Raw genomic sequence first — 17,420 nt, 5'->3', positions numbered from 1 at the left:
GCTTGATAATCAGAGTGAGACAGCCAAAGAAATGCTGAGAGATTTGCATACATGCAGCTATTATAGTGTCTAATCTCAATAAACTACACTTAGCCAAAGAAAATCTTAATAAATGAAGCTTATAACACAAAACCCAAGTATCCAAACCCAAACAAAATCCCCAGATTCCATGTCAACTTGAACCATACACTAGGACTGGATAGTTACATTATGCACAGGGTATCATGACAATTTTTTTTAAGTAGCCTCTGATTTTGTATGTCTCAATTTTTATTTAGATTGAAAGCTCTTTGGGGCAGGGATCATCTTTTTGTTTAGTGTTTGTACAGCACCTAGCACAGCGGGCTCTTGCTCCATGACTGGGGCTCCTTGCTACTACAATACAAAACACAGATAAATCCTAATCATAGATGCCCGATTTTCAGAGGTGTTGACCACCAACAGTTCCAATTCACTTCAGTTCCAGTTGTGGTGATTGGCACCTCTGAAAAGCAGGTCCTTTGAAGGTGTCTCCAGGTGGTCCCCCCAAAACAGAGGCACGCAAAATCTGAGAACACATTGGAATATAGAATACAGCCTTATCACAAGCAAGTGGAAGTTGACAGAGGGACTATGGTCTAGGACGGGGTAGGCAATCTATGGCACGCGTGCCGAAGGCAGCACACAAGCTGATTTTCAGTGGCACTCACACTGCCAGGGTCCTGGCCACCAGTCTTGGGGGCTCTGTATTTTAATTTAATTTTAAATGAAGCTTCTTAAATATTTTAAAAACCTTATTTGCTTTACATACAACAATAGTTTAGTTATATATTATAGACTTATAGAAAGAGCCCTTTTTCTAAAAACATTAAAATGTATTACTGGCACACAAAACCTTAAATTAGAGTGAATAAATGAAGACTCGGCACACCACTTCTGAAAGGTTGCCGACCCCTGGTCTAGGAGTATTTCTCACTATGAGCAAAATTGCAATAAGGCCCACTGTGCAGCATAATAGTACTTAGAGGGAGAAAGCAAGTAGAAGCAGCATCCCAAGCATTATTAAAAACATGCTGCTCCACTGTGTAAAAAACGACCAATCCATTCTGCAACCTTTGTAGCTTGTGTTAAAACAGCAGCAGCCACAGCTGATCTTCTTCAGTGGCTTTGACAAGTCTATATGAGCTGCCCTTGTTACATAAAGGCAATCAATCAGAAACTGGAGAACAATGGCCTTACGAGGGTTCATAAAAACTGAATGCAAATCTTCTATCCCCATTACCCAGGGCCAAACTATTCCCAGAACCACTTATGCACAGTTTCCACTTAAATCAAACTGAGTATTGCCTGAGTAGGGACTGCACTACAGATCTTGTTGCCCGTGAACCACAATGGAGTGATAGCTTGAGAAATGCCCCTCTGGTCAGTTTTATTGTATCAGTCTGCCCATCTTTTCAAATTAAATATCATTGCTTCACCAATTCCCTCCCATTATGTGACACTGCACAAGAGAGGCATTTATTTTGTTAGGTATTGCATGTACTTCTTTAATAACGTTTCAGCATTTCTCTAAATTACATGCCCCAGAGTATGAACATTAACTAATATACATATTTAATTTCATTTTAACAAGATGTTCATTATAGATTGGAACAACCAGGGAGGAACTCTATGAAAGGATCCTTGCAAATTTCCTCCTCCAGCACAGATTCCTGTCTGAGGGGACAATTTGGCTCCAGGTTAGTAGTTTCTAACCCTGGGTCTCCAGAGTGACAGCGTCACATGATTGAAACAAACTAGTGATTCCAAATGCTAATACCTTGATTTCATAAGAGAGACAAGGTGGGTGAGCGGATATCTTTCATTGGACTAATTTCTGTCAGGGCCGCCCAGAGGATTCAGGGGGCCTGAGGCAAAGTGGGGGAGCTGAGGCGCTTGTACTCACCGGCGGCAGTCCGGATCTTCGGCGGCATTTCGACAGTGGGGGGGTAGGTATGGCTGTGAGTGTCACTAAACCTGCTCCTGAAGGCAGAATGTTGTAGCCACTTTAATTTAAGTTACTGTGAGCGTCATAAACAGATAGTTAAGGGTTAATGTCTCTTTTACCTGTAAAGGGTTAAGAAGCTCAGTAAACCTGGCTGACACCTGATCAGAGGACCAATACGGGGACAAGATACTTTCAAATCTTGGTGGAGGGAAGTCTTTGTTTTGTGTTCTTTGTTTGGGGGTTGTTCGTTCTCGGGGACTGAGAGGGACCAGACGTCAATCCAGGCTCCCCAAACCTCTCTGAATCAGTCTCATGTTTTAAATTTGTAAGTACCCAGCCAGGAAGGCATGTTAGTCTTAGGTTTGTTTTCTCAACCTGTAAATGTTTCTTTTGCTGAAAGGATTTTTACCTCTGTTTGCTGTGACTTTGAACCTGAGGCTAGGGGGGATTTCTCTCGCTATATAAATTTAAGTGCCCTGTAATACATTTTCCATCCTGATTTTACAGAGATAATTTTTACCTTTTCTTTTTCTTTAATTAAAAGCTTTCTTTTTAAGAACCTGATTGATTTTTCTTTGTTTTAAGATCCAGGAAATTGGGTCTGGACTCACCAGGGATTGGTGGGGGGGGGGGGGGGAAAGAAGGGGGAAAAGTGAATTCCTCTGGGTTTTTTTTGATCCAAGGAGTTGAGATCAGTGTAGCCTCTCAGGGTAACCAAGGGAGGGGAAAGGTGGGGGAATGGTTTATTTCCCCTTGTGTTAAGACCCAAGGAGTTTGGGTCTTGTGTTCCCCAGGGAAGGTTTGGGGGGAATGGAAAGTGTACCAAAACACTATATTTTTGGTTGCTGGCAGCGCTATCAGATCTAAGCTAGGAATTAAGCTTAGAAGGGTACATGCAGGTCCCCACATTTGTACTCTAAAGTTCTAAACCTTGACAGTGAGACACATGCAGAAGTAACAGTAGATATGCACCAGGGAGAGCTGGTGATGAGCAGTGGTGCAATATTGCTGCCACTTACTCATGTGCCTATATTTCCCTTGTATACAAGATCATCTCCTCAACCTTTATGGCCACTGCAGGATCTGCCTCACTGCTGCATCACTATGAATACAATTCTTGGATTTTACAAAGCACACATTAATTTGTACTTTTTTCTTGATTAAAAGCTCTTCCACCTTCTGAGATCTTACAGTACATGATGAATTAGCGTATGCCTTACATATCTATATAAACCATCATTCTCCATTTTGTAAACACCGCTGCCTGAGGAATCAGATCAGTCAGGTAAGTTTGTAATCAAGCAATGGATCATCTGACAAGGAAGAGACTTACATGACAGGGGGAACTGGAACCTTATAAAAGGGTGGCCCTCTCACCAGCTATGATAGAGAGCAGAGAGAGACCAGAAGATAAGACTGGAGGAGTGGGGGTACAGAAGAATCCTGGAGTCTCTGAAAATACACTGAACAAATCCTAAAGGGCTCTTGGAGTGGGGAGACTGAGGCAGAGGTTTACATGTAGGCTTTTATAATTTTTCTAAAAACTGTATATCTTGTGTGCTATCTAAGTGTGTGTGTGTGTGTGTGTGTGTGTGTGTAAGATTCTGTGCATTATTTGCTTACACAATCATGTGGTCCCTGAAGAGAGGAACAGTAAACCAGAGGGTCCACAGCTTTGGTGGAAGTCTGGGAGTGTGCAATAGCTACTGGGGAGGCTTGGGAGCGCTGGCCCCAGTTTCATGGCCTAGCTCAGTGATTCTCAGACCTCAGTGATTCAGGAGCCAAATCAGCGATCAACATTACCCAAAAGAGCCACAGTAGTGTGAATTCATGGTTTCATTTACTATAGTACTATTGATATTTAAACGGTATGACGCGAAATATTTCGGTTTTATATATACATATTATTCTCACAGCAAAATGACTGACCACGTATTATTATTTTATCAACTACAATTGCTTAATAACATAGTAAAAGAATCCTGGTTGGTTAATAATTAAATCACACAGTGTTTTAATAGCATGTGCTGCAAAGAGCCACTGGAGACACCTTAACGAGCCACTTGCGGTTTGCGAGCCTCAGTGTGAGTATCACAGGCCTAGGTAATTGAACTATGGATTCCCCACTGTCAAGAGGGGTGTGAGACATAGAGAGTGCGCACAAGGAGTGTGTGCCTGGAGGCCAACAGTCACAGTCAGTGCCGAAATTCTTCCTAACCCCAGGTGGGACCCAAGGTTTGGGTCCAGTATGGGAACCTCGTGAGTAGCCATCAGGGGAACTCATCCAGGGTTGTTGCACAGCAATAAACAAGAGGCATTCAATGTTCACCTGATTCAGTTACTTAACAGGAATGTAGCAACCCCCACAGTACACCAAATAAAGTTATAATGTTACTTTATTCTTGAGAATCCAATCCCGTAAGGTACTGACCCATCCACAGGATGCTCAGCCCCTTTTAGGATCAGACCCCTAGTAACTCCTCACCACTTCGCAGTGATGTTTTCCACTGCATCTTCTGTTCTCAAGCCTTGTCTTTACTGCTTCATGGAACAACGTGAAAGGCCTGTCTCTTTTCTGAGGTATTTGTTTGATGCTGGTAAAATGGAAGGGATGATGAGAGATCCTGTTCTGCCTGAATGAAGGAGAGAGATGTGTATGCATGCATTTTAATGTAAGTTATAGACATGTATCTTCATTGTAGAAGAGCAAATTTATAACTCCAACACAATTATGGTTTACCAGGATTGTCAAGTGACTGGTGATTTTAGTGCTCAGCCTGAGACACTTAAAGGGTCCTTATTTTCAGAGGGCAGGTAATCATCAAAAAACTAATCACTGTGAATAGCAGTTCTGACGGCATCATAAACCAGGTAAGCTTTATTGATAATCATATCCTCAGAATTCCCGGGGGCGGGGGGAAGAGAGAGAGAGGTGTGTGTCTGCGTTTGTGTGTATATTAAGTCTTAGAACTAAGGCTATGATTTAGTCATGGAGGTCACGGAAGTCACAGAATTCGTGTTTTCCAAAGACCTCCATGACTTCAGCCAGTGCCAGCTGGGAACTGCCGGGTCACCTGACACCTGCGGAGGCAGGGAGCTGTGGGAGCCCTCCGCTGCTCCCAGCCGCCGCAGGGAGCTGCCAGTAGAGGGGGACCCTGGAGCTCCGAGCTCCCATGGGTCGTGGGGGTCTTGGGAGCTCCCAGCCTGCCCGTAGCTGCCCATGCTCCTCATATTGTCATGGATATTTTTTAAAAAGTCAGGAACAGGTCATGGGCTTCCATGAATTTTTCATTCTTGCCCGTGACCTGTCCGTGACTTTTACTAAAAATATCAGTGACAAAATCTTAGCTTTACTTATAACTTACAGCGATGTGGATGTGCATGGGGGGCTGCGAGCCAGGACTCGTACTGCTTATCACAGTGGCTAGTATCATATCTTTCCCATCCTCTGGAGAGATTTGCTCGTTAATTTCTTTTCCCCCAGTCTAACCTCACATTATCAATATAGCTCTGCAGTTCAGTAGGAAAAAAATTCATGCAGGGTACTGTCTGTATTGAATTATCAAGTGAACTATTTTAGGAAAGATGAGTCATATGGGATGAACTAGAAAAATACATATAGCTGGTATCAGAACAATGGCTGGGATTTTCAAAAAAGAGTTAGACAACTAATTCCCTTAGGCCCTCTTTTAAAAATCCCAAACATGTATACTCACTGTAACTCAATTTCTACTGTCTCTCATCTATTGTATTCTCTTATATTGTCTCCATCTATTTTAAAACTTTTGAATGAAAATATCTTGTATGGTCAACAACTTTATCTTTAATGAAAAATGCATTGGTTCTAAAGTTTCTGCCCATCTACACAAAAATCTATTTCAAAATGTGTTTACCCATCCATATTAGATCAAAACTATTGAAGTTAGGTTACTGCACATAATTTATACTAGGTTTTAATAGTGTCCTATGTTTCTTTCGTGCAAAAATTTGTAAAATCTCCCACTGAAGTTACTGGAACAATTCATATCCATAAAATTATTCATGTGCTTAAGTGTATACAGGTTTAGGTCCTTTATTTTTAATTAAAATTAGAACATACACCTTGTGTGTGCCATTGTCCTAGTGGGCAGATGCCCCTTAAATATGACCTGATGAAGTCTGCCATTGGCAATTTTAAAATCAAGATTGGATGTTTTTCTAAAAGATATGTTCTAGTTCAAACAGGAATTAATTCAGAGAAGTTCTATTGCTTGTGTTATGCAGGATGTCAGACTAGATCAGGGGTGGGCAAACTACGGCCCACGGGGAACCGCAGCCAATGGGAGCTTTGGGGGAGGTACCTGCAGGTGAGGGCAGCACGTGGAGCCCTCTGCCCCCCCTCCCCCAGGGGCCGCTTCTGGGATCAGCGCAGGGCCAGGTCAGGCAGGGAGCCTGTCTTAGCCCCTCTGCACGCCACTGCCACCCTGGAGCCGCTCCAGGTAAGCAGCGCCAATCCGGAGCCGCACCCTGAACCCCTCCTGCACCCCGCATGCCAACCCACTGCCCTGAGCCCCCGCCTCACCCCTTCTGTACCCCTGCCCTGAGCCCCGCACCCATCCTGCACCCCATACCCCAACCTCTGCTGCACCCCTCCTGCACCCCAACCCCGAGCCCCCAACCCCCTGTGCACCCCTCCGTCACCCCAACCCCATGCCCTGAGCCCCCTCCTCCACCCCAACCTGCTCTGACCCCCTCCTGCACTCCGCATCCCCTCCTGCACCCCCATCCCCTGCCCTGAGCCCCCTCCTCCACTGCAACCTGCTCTGACCCCCCTCCTGCACTCCACATCCCCTCCTGCACCCCAACCCCCTGCCCTGAGCCCCCTCGTACACCTCACACTTTTCCTCTGCCCCAACCTCTCATCCTGAGCCGCTTCCTGCACACTGCACCCCCTCCTCACCCCTCACTCCCTCCTGCACCCCAGTCTCCTGCCCCAGCCCAACATTCATGGCCCTGCATGCAATTTCCCCACGCAGATGTGGCCCTCTGGCCAAAAAGTTTGCCCACCCCTGGACTAGATGATAACAGTGGTCTCCTCTAGCCTTATAATCTATGAAACTATAAAAGTTTATTTTATTACATATTCACATTTACTGGATCTGCATTTTTTGTCTGCATGTATATATATAGCAGTCTGTCTTTTTTGTATTGCTCTCCTCTCAATTACCAAAAATGGCTGATAAGACAGACCTGTGTAGATTATTGCATCCAAAATGGATTTTTCCACGACATGAGGAAAAGATCCTCTAAATTCTGAGAATAAGATGTGAGATGTTTCAGATGCAAAGATAAGTGAAATGAACTAGGAAAAAAGTACAGGTTCCTTTTAAAACAGTTTTACCTTGCTTAAATCTAGAAACTAACACTCCGATCATGCACACATTTACTGGCTTAACAGTGAAATCCTTGATGATCTTAAACCCAAAAAAGAAGCTTACAAGAAGTGGAAGATTGGACAAATGACTAGGGAGGAATATAAAAATATTGCTCAGGCATGCAGGAGTGAAATCAGGAAGGCCAAATCACACTTGGAGTTGCAGCTAGCAAGAGATGTTAAGAGTAACAAGAAGGGATTCTTCAGATATGTTAGCAACAAGAAGAAAGTCAAGGAAAGTGTGGGAACGAGGGAGGCAACCTAGTGACAAAGGATGTGGAAAAAGCTAATGTACTCAATGCTTTTTTTGCCTCTGTCTTCACGAACAAGGTCAGCTCCCAGACTGCTACACTGCACTGCACGGCAGCACAGCATGGAGAGGAGGTGACCAGCCCTCTGTGGAGAAAGAAGTGGTTCAGGACTATTTAGAAAAGCTGGATGAGCACAAATCCATGGGGCTGGATGCGCTGCATCCAAGGGTGCTAAAGGAGTTGGCGGATGTGATTGCAGAGCCATTGGTCATTATCTTTGAAAACTCATGGCGATCGGGGGAGGTCCCGATGACTGGAAAAAGGCTAATGTAGTGCCCATCTTTAAAAAAGGAAAGGAGGAGCCAGGGAACTACAGGTCAGTCAGCCTCACCTCAGTACCTGGAAAAATCATGGTGCAGGTCCTCAAGGAATCAATTCTGAAGCACTTAGAGGAGAGGAAAGTGATCAGGAACAGTCAACATGGATTCATCAAGGGCAAGTCATACCTGACTAACCTAATTGCCTTCTATGAGGAGATAAATGGGTCTGTGGATGAGGGGAAAGCAGTGGATGTTTATTCCTTGACTTTAGCAAAACTTTTGATACGGTCTCCCACAGTATTCTTGCCAGCAAGTTAAAGAAGTATGGGCTGGATGAATGGACTATAAAGTAGATAGAAAGCTGGCCACATTGCTGGGCTCAATGGGTAGTGATCAATGGCTCCATGTGTAGCTGGTAGCTGGTATCAAGCGGAGTGCCCCAAGGGTCGGTCCTGGGGCCGGTTTTATTCAATATCTTCATTAATGATCTGGAGGATGGCGTGGACTGCACTCTCAGCAAGTTTGCAGATAACACTAAACTGTGAGGAGTGGTAGATACGCTGGAGGGTAGGGATAGGATACAGAGGGACCTAGACAAATTAGAGGATTGGGCCAAAAGAAACCTGATGAGATTCAACAAGGACAAGTGCAGAGTCCTGCACTTAGGACAGAAGAATCCCATGCACTGCTACAGACTAGGGACCGAATGGCTAGGCAGAAGTGCTGCAGAAAAGGACCTAGGGGTTACAGTAGATGAGAAGCTGGATATGAGTCAACAGTGTGCCCTTGTTGCCAAGAAGACTAACGGCATTTTGGGCTGTATAAGTAGGGGCATTGCCAGCAGATTGAGGGACATGATCATTCCCCTCTATTTGACATTGGTGAGGCCTCATCTGGAGTACTGTGTCCAGTTTGGGGCCCCACACTACAAGAAGGATGTGGAAAAATTGGAAAGAGTCCAGCGGAGGGCAACAAAAATGATTAGGGGGCTGGAGCACATGACTTATGATGAGAGGCTGAAGGAACTGGGATTGTTTAGTCTGCAGAAGAGAAGAATGAGGGGGGATTTGATAGCTGATTTCAACTACCTGAAAGGGGTTCCAAAGAGGATGGATCTAGACTGTTCTCAGTGGTACCAGATGACAGAACAATGAGTAATGGTCTTAAGTTGCAGTGGGGGAGGTTAAGGTTGGATATTAGGAAAAACTTTTTCACTAGGTGGGTGGTGAAGCACTGGAATGGGTTACCTAGGGAAGTGGTGGAATCTTCTTCCTTAGAGATTTTTAAGGTCAGGCTTGACAAAGACCTGGCTGGGATGATTTAGTTGGGAATTGGTCCTACTTTGAGAAGGGGGTTGGACTAGATGACCTCCTGAGGTCCCTTCCAACCCTGATATTCTGCGATTCTATGATATGCATGATTAAGTTTAAGATTACTCATGTGGCCGCATCTGCATAAGTGTTTGAAGAATCTGGGTCTAATTCCCAGCACATAAGCCACTTCCGTTTTCACACCAGAATTTGGAAGAAAAATAAATGGTTAAAGTAAGTCACTTAGAACACACTACATTTTCAGGGCATTAGATGAACATTAACCAATTTAATATTTTAATCAAAATTTTACTGAAATGCCTTGTCTCGTGCCCCAACATCCCCCAAACAAGAGAACATTTATTTGTAAAAATCAACATCCCTGTTGCACTGAAGCACATCTCTTAAATCTTGAGACATCTAGTCAACAGTAACTCCCGCCACTTCACCTGAAGTGCTTTTCATCCCTTATCTCCACTAAAACGGAGTATCCCTTGAACAATGTTTTTCCTGACATCCATGTCAAAGACTAGTGTTTCTGAGCCTCCTTGAGAGAAATGAAACCTTCAAAACATACTCTTCAAAAATGCTGTCACTGAGACTTTTCATGCAGCTGTTAGATGTACTTGCTGTGGGATTTATGTTCTCCACTAGCTGATCATAGGTGCTGTAAACAGCACACTCCAGGCAGGACAGACCTCAAAAGGATCTTGAAGGCCAGATGACATTAACTATAAACTTTGGACAACACGGTGCTTTGACCCATGTCCCTCCTGGCTGAAGTCAATGGAAAAAGTACTAGCTGGGTTATTGGTGGGGACTGTCCCTGCCTCCATGGACACAATCTTGCTTGTCTTCCCTCTCTCTCTCTGTGTACAGCAGGCTTAAGTTCCTTGACGTACACTGTTACAGCTGCGTAAGAGAGAAGAGAAGAAGGCCACATCTCTTTTGAATTTCATCTGTGTCCAGATCTATTTCCTATCCTTGTTGAAGAAGACAATCAACTGGAAACCACACCAAGAAGGGATGGAAGAGATTGTGATATCTGACAGAGCGTATTATCCCACTCCCCTTGGAAATAAAAATGGTAATTTTGATGTGCAAGCAGGATTTTAAAACATCAAATTGACAACGTAGGGAAAATATAATGTTTAAACTCACGCAGCAGTATTGGCTTTGCCAGTTCAGCAGCATGCTTCATTTAGTGTATCCTAGGGGTCCAAATTTCAAAAATGCTGAGTACCTACAACTCCCACTGAGGTCAGCGTGAGATGCAGGTGCTCAATACCTCTAATCCCATTTTTCAGGGCCTGCAATTGTTAAGCAACATCTGTTGGCCAAAACACTTCCAAGTACATTCATAAAAAACACTTATGAAAACATATTAAAAAATAAATGTTCTCAGTTCCAGAGGTGCACCTCCTATTAATTGTTAACCCATGGAACAAAGCAGAGTGTGGCTAAGAGATCTCTTCCATAACCTTCCAGTACTCTCAGTGCCACCAAGCAGATAAAGAACTCCAATGGTGCAAGAGAAAACTGAAGACCTTTTTCTTTCCAGTTCAGTTTCTCTGAAAGGCCGGTTCAGTGATTGTCACTCAGCTACTTGAGAACGGTACAGTATGCCATTCCTACCCAAGTAAAAACCTGTGTTTCTGCATGTTTTTAGTGTGGTTCCTGATGTTGAAGAAAGCAATCTCGTTCATCAGTAGAAATCCCCCTTACTATTTGATTAAGGAGCCATCAATAAGTAATAAGCCCGAATCCTGCACCATGGCTGCCATTACCCAGTGCTTGTAATCAGTTACTGTCACCTTAGTCATACTACTAGCAGTATGCTATAAACCTTCATAGTTCTTCCTTCACTTGCAAGCACAGACAGCTTTGATATCTACTGCTGCAACAAAGAACCAAATCCTAATTAACAGAGACTACAATCCCCATGTGACACATACTTAGAAGGAAATACTGCTAATGTTCAGTTATCCTGGAGCCAATGAAATAAAACTGCTCTGTGTTGTAGTTCTCAGGATGGTGAAAAAGCCCAGAAGTTTATGAGCAGCTGTGTCAAAGCTTCAATAGCTCTGTTTTTAGTTTTCACACAGTTTATCAACAGTTCCATGGTAAAGTGTAAAGTAACCGAACAGCAGGTGAAGGGGAGATTGAAGATGAGGAACCAGAGGAAAAAAAAATCAACCACAACTACAGTAACAGTATTACTTTTGCAATAGTGGCCACTCTGTGACAGCTGTGTTCTTTTGATGTACAAAACCAAACACACTTGGCTTTTTCCTCACAGTTGGAAAATGGTTGAATTTAAAGGAAAATCAAGAGGGAATCCCGCATAGTGCACAGCATAGGATAATAATATCAATCGCCAATTCAAATCCAGCCCAGCCCAGGTTTTAGTTAGCAGAAGCTGGCTGGTATTTGGTAGCTTATGTGAAATGAGTTTTGTGGCCTCAGGCCAGTTTCCCATTGACAGGAGTATATATGACAAAACCACTACCTCACTTATTGTTTTGTTGGGACTTTAATCATAAACCTAGGACTGACTGGTCACAGAAACAAAACTAACCTCTCATTGGTACAGGTGGTCCCTTTAGGTTGGGGTTGAGGCACATTGGCAGAGTAGCAAGGAGAAGGTTCACTCCTCTAGTCACTTAAAAAAAGACTTTGGTTTCTAAGGGCGTGTCTTTACTACGGAGCTAAATTGGCATTGCTGCAATTGATGCAGCGGCATCAATTTAGCGGGTCTAGTGAAGGCACACTCAATCGATGGGAGACCGCTCTCCCATTGATTTCTGTACTCCACCTCAATGAGAGGCAGAAGCAATGTCGACGGGAGAGCGTCTCCCATTGACATCGTGTAGCATGGACCCCGTGGTAAGTAGATCTAAGCTACATTGACTTGAGTTATGCTACTAATGTAACTCAAATTGCATAGCTTATATTGACTGGCAGCAGTAGTGTAGACCAGTGGTTCTCAAAGCCGGTCCACCGCTTGTTCAGGGAAAGCCCCTGGCTGGCTGAGCCAGTTTATTTACCTGCTGCGTCCGCAGGTTCAGCCGATCGTGGCTCCCACTGGCTGCGGTTCGCTGCTCCAGGCCAATGGGGCTGCACGAAGGGTGCCCAGCACATCCCTCGACCTGCACTGCTTCCCGCAGCCCCCATTGGCCTGGGATGGCGAACCACGGCCAGTGGGAGCCGCGATCAGCCGAACCTGCGGACACGGCAGATAAACAAACTGGCCCGGCCCGCCAGGGGCTTTCCCTGAACAAGCAGCGGACCGGCTTTGAGAACCACTGGTGTAAACCTTCCCTAAGCCAGTCCATCAGCTTTTACAAACCGTGAATTCATATAAGGAAGTTATTATTAAAACAACACAGGCCAAAGTAAAGTAGGTAAGGTTTGGATAAACATCTGGGAGCATACCCTCAGCTGGTGTAAAAGTCATCAGCTCCAAGGGAGTGATGGCTATTTACACTAGTGGTGCACTTCCCCCTGCTGAGCTGGTTGCTCATCTGACCTCCAGATGCTCTCCCCATCACTACCCAGAAGTCCAGGAAATCTGAGTGCGAGCTCCGTTTCAATGCTGTAGGTGACGGTTTCTTGAGTGCCTTTAGCATGCTCAATATTTAACAAAATAGAGAAGATAAGGTCCCCAACCGAAGAAGCTTACCTTGTAAACTGGACAGACTATACAATTCAGACACATTGTGCACCTGATTATCAGAATATCTTCTACTATCAGAATGGTGCAGCTATTTCATGGATTTGCATGCTCTTCCTTCTTTGGTGGATTTACTATAAGAGGCTTCATGGAATTTTTTTTTTAATAATGAATTTGAATGAGAAGATGATGGGACATTTCCAGTATAAAGGGGAAGAATGGAAGAAAAATCATAAAGACTGGAGAAGGAGAAGGAATCATTATGGAGGTAAGTCATAAGTGGAGAGTAGAGCACAGGAGCAGGAAAACAGATTTGAATAGCTCAATGAATGTCTGTCCCTCCTTCCAAAGGACAATAAAAAAAAATCTTTGCTGAAAGGTTTCTCTTTCTTTGAAAATTGCAGCTCCTTGAAAGTCTGCCCTTCATATTTCCCTAGTGACATATTAAAATGTGTCATTCTGTCACAGCGGTTTTACATTGCGCTGCTGTTCACATGCCTAATGGAACCTGCTGTGATGCATTTTGACATGATATGTCACCCAGAAAATGTGATAAAAATGTTTGTTCTTGCTTGCAGTTCCTTGGGGGGTGAGGAAGCAGAAAAGATGGGCCCTGTTATTGATGGATAGATTTGAAATAAGTATTAGCCCAGTAGTCACTATGGTTGTTAATCTCTAGATAGAATTACTAGAGAAAGGCAAGTATTTTTCCAATAATGAGTAGAAGAATATACCTGCTTTCATTCAGTGTCTGACATATTTCAGAAATGTCTTGGTTCTAAAAATATGTTTTTAGGGTTAGCTCAGAGAACTGAAATTAGATTTATATTACTGATCTATATTATCAGAAGAGCTACTGTGCACTCTTCAACAGGACTGGAGTAGAATTGTATTTGATAGAAGTACTTATATCAGCTAGAGTTATTATTTGCACTTCAACATTTGCCTTTAAAGCTGAAAGTAAACAAGTTTTTTCAGTGTTTGGGGAAGTGGAAAAAGCAGAATGAAATGCCAGCTAAGTGGCTGCATCTTCACCCATGACTCATCAAGACAGTTGCCCTCCCTTGAAGCAATGCAGCTAACGGAGTCCAGGGCAAAGCACCCAAGAACCAGAGGTAAGGTGTTCCTGGTTGAGATGATGCCGCTGTAGAATGAGCTCTCAGAAGCGATCAGGCTTACTAGAGTCTGACCACCTATAAGGTATGCTGTAAAACACTCCTCTTCATGAAGTTTTTTCACGACAAGGAGGAGGATTTGGACCTCTCCACACAAACCCCAGCTCCAAGCAAATCTTTCTGTAATCAGGGAAGGGAGAAGAGTGGAAGACTCCATAGAAAGTCTAGCAGGGACTCCAGCATACAGATCTAATTTACCAGCCAAGTGCTTAAACACTATGGTGATGTTTGCTGCAGGAGTGATTAGAAAGAGATGAGAGAAACAATATTGTAGTTCAACACGCATCGTAATTCAAACAAGTTATTATTTCTGCAATCCTGCCTCAAAAGGAATTGGGGGTGGTTTAAGGCCAGAATCTGTGTGCACCAGAACCTATGCCATGCCACTTCGGAGGGCCTCCTGAAATTTCTTCTTGATAACAATGCTGCTGGCTGGTGATGCAATCAGCTGTAAGGTGGGATGTCAGTGCATTTATAGCTGAGGCTGAGGACAGCCTCTATGGAGTGTGGAGGGAGAAATGGGCATGCGGTTTCACCTCAACCCAATGGAAAATGTTCATGTGTAGGTGGAAAAGGGGTGACGCTGGGCTGCACCTACCTATGTCCTCGCAGCAGTCCCCTTCCTCCTGAGTGGTCTCCTAACATACACTATCAATGAGTGTATGATGAGAGGCAGCTTGCATTCCAGACAGGGAACTCCACAGCAGGCAAACCTTGCCTCATGCAGGAGGTCTTTTCTGCATCGATGGAACGAGAGGACTCAATATGGTGAGAAGGATTGGGACGAAAGGATTGGAAAGGAAATGATGGGGGCGGGAGGAAGGAGAGAGAAGAACCAGCTGAGCGAAGGCAAGAGAGGTGGGGAGGGAATGGCTGGAGAGAGAGCTGGTTGCAGGTTGGAAAAGAGCTACAGTAAGTACTGATGAACAGTCCAGTTTTTCAGACAGTGAGTATTCAGTGAGGGGGGAGTATACTTCAGTTTTCCAAAATGTCCAAAGTGTCTCCAATGAGCTGGTTGCACTAGTCTACCCACAGTATACACTATTATACAGAAACACTTTATGGTTATCTTTGCCTGGACTTGCTTCATGGTAGTTTGCAATTGGTATGACTTATACAGTGGGGTACCATTCACATTCTGTGCCTAGTACGCGATTGTTAATAGCATAATCTATCATTTACAGAGCATCATAAATTCACATGTTGCTTTTCAGATTAAAACATGTTCCCTTCCCAAAAAGATGATCATTTCAGAGCTTCTGCTTGATGTACCAAGAAATCTGACAATGATATTTGGGAGAAAAAAAGGGTTCAGCTCTTTTCAGTACACTGTTCACTTGGTGAATGAGGTACAGGATATAAACTCCACTTGTTTACTGGAGTCCAAGGAGGGTGGTGTAACATTTCAGAAGTTATGGTGCCTCTGAGTAACATTTTTCACTAAGGCCTGGTCTACACTGGGGGGGGGGTCGAACTAAGGTACGCAACTTCAGCTACGCGAATAGCGTAGCTGAAGTCGAACTACCTTAGTTCGAACTATTTACCCGTCCTCACGGCGCAGGATCGACGTCCACGGCTCCCCCGTCGACTCCACCACCGCCATTCGCGGTGGTGGAGTTCCAGAGTCGACGGGAGCGCGTTTGGAGTTCGATATATCGCGTCTAGATGAAACGCGATATATCGAACTCCGAGAAGTCGATTGCTACCTGCCGATCTGGGCGGGTAGTATGGACGTACCCTTACTCACACATATATCTACAGAACAATCTATTACCCACCGTGCACTCTTTAACAGTGCTCAGTCACACTGCACCGACAGAGCAGAATGGGCAGGTAGGAGGCTACAGAGCCTCTTTTGACCAGCTCAGAGAATTACGTTCAGTTAACCAGGCCAGTCTGGATGTTCATCAAAGCAAGTGAGTGGCCAGCCCCAGCAGCTCCCTATTTTTCATCTTTCCAGTCAAAAGAAAAGAGAGTAGGAGGGGGGAAAACTCAAAAGGGGGAGAACAGACGATAAATATTATCAGAGCTTTTCACAGTCACTGACACGGTGTTGGAATGCCCTATCGTGCTTGCCACAAGTTAAAATAATGATGAGAACTGACATTGGCCTAAGTAAATTTTTGTGAGGAGCAAAGAACAGAATCCATTTCAGAAAATTGCTCCTCCATTAAGGGGTGGATACTGCCAGGGAAAGTCATCTTTTCCTCTCTACATATATGGCAGCTGAACCAAGACCAGGTTGATGGATTTCTAAGCTAAAATGACTAATTCACAACAGTTAAAAGTTACAGCCACCGTTAACCAGAAATGGCCTCATTTCTACTTTACATAATATGTTGTTCCATTACTTGCTGCACAGTGAAGATCCGTAGCCTATGGCTACAGTAGACTAATTATAAAGCTCTATGTAGATTGTAATGAAAAGTTAAAACAAACCGTTGTACTCCTCCAGGGGGAAGCACATTTTCACCTTGCCTCAATTGTTCACAACCCCTGTTAATAAAATGAGCGGGACATTAAATTCTAACCTCAAAGAGATTTTTATTAAGCTAAATAATGTGAAACTAATTTTGGATCTGTTGGGCACTGGGTTTCAATAGGCACAGGACAAATAACCCTGGATGCCCAGTTGCTTTGTTTTATGTTGTTTTTACAGTTTCCTGCAAGCATCAGGAAATGTGTGTAAGCAGCAACACAGTTATTGGCCCAAATTTTCAAAAGCGTGTGTGCAAAAGAATCTATATACTCTTTCTGTACTTCCCTCCTATGAGTGCAAACAGAGACGTATCACTGTGTTTATGCAACTCTGACTTGCATATTTGGAAATCCCAATGAGAAACAGAGCCGTGATCTGTATTTCTGAAATAAACTGGTTCTCCTTGTACACACCTTATCGTTTGTAGAAAAGAATGTACATAGTTTTTCCTTCTCATGTAATTTATTTATTATTTAATCGGTCAGGATGCAGTTTTTCTATCTCTTCATTAAAAGTCAGACTCAGATGTCCACTATTCTGACTGATGCTTTGAAATGTTCCTCAACAGAGAGTCCTTTCTAATCAAATGCCCACTGACTTGCATTGAAATGGAATATGTACACATTAGAAGAGCAGGACTGGGACCCAATAACAGTTCCCTGCGGCTCTACCCCTGTACCAAGCCCCACCCCTTTGCCAAGACATTACTCTGCTTAGGATGGTGGTGGCTAAGGCAAACCACACAATAACAGTCTGTTGGGCTGGTGAAGAGGCCACTAGTACTCCTCCTTGGGCAGACTGTGGGTCCTTGCCCCGGCAGGGTATTACTCCCT

The 17,420-nt window shown here is 44.0% G+C and overlaps 1 protein-coding gene across 8 annotated transcripts in view; it reads right to left on the bottom strand.

The window, feature by feature from the left end:
- RPS6KA2 (ribosomal protein S6 kinase A2) overlaps positions 1–17,420 on the bottom strand; it is a 445,421-nt gene that overhangs the window by 182,261 nt on the left and 245,740 nt on the right. The window contains exons 1-3 of one of the 8 annotated variants that reach the window (XM_039528706.1): positions 17,001–17,059; positions 16,548–16,604; positions 4,452–4,599 (exon numbers count right to left, since the gene is read on the bottom strand). The exons of 4 other annotated variants lie outside the window; for them this stretch is intronic. In XM_039528706.1, coding sequence (XP_039384640.1) covers positions 4,452–4,599; positions 16,548–16,604; positions 17,001–17,044 — 249 coding nt within the window. In that variant the 5' untranslated portion in view covers positions 17,045–17,059. Of the gene's footprint in view, positions 1–4,451; positions 4,600–16,547; positions 16,605–17,000; positions 17,060–17,420 lie in introns of those variants that run through there. 3 more of the 8 variants (XM_039528707.1, XM_039528708.1, XM_039528715.1) reach the window with 3 other exon arrangements.

Source organism: Mauremys reevesii, linkage group 3, assembly GCF_016161935.1.
Source record: "Mauremys reevesii isolate NIE-2019 linkage group 3, ASM1616193v1, whole genome shotgun sequence".
NCBI lineage: Eukaryota > Metazoa > Chordata > Testudines > Geoemydidae > Mauremys > Mauremys reevesii.
Note: the sequence above shows the minus strand (reverse complement) of the source record. Positions and strands in the feature narration are given on the sequence as shown.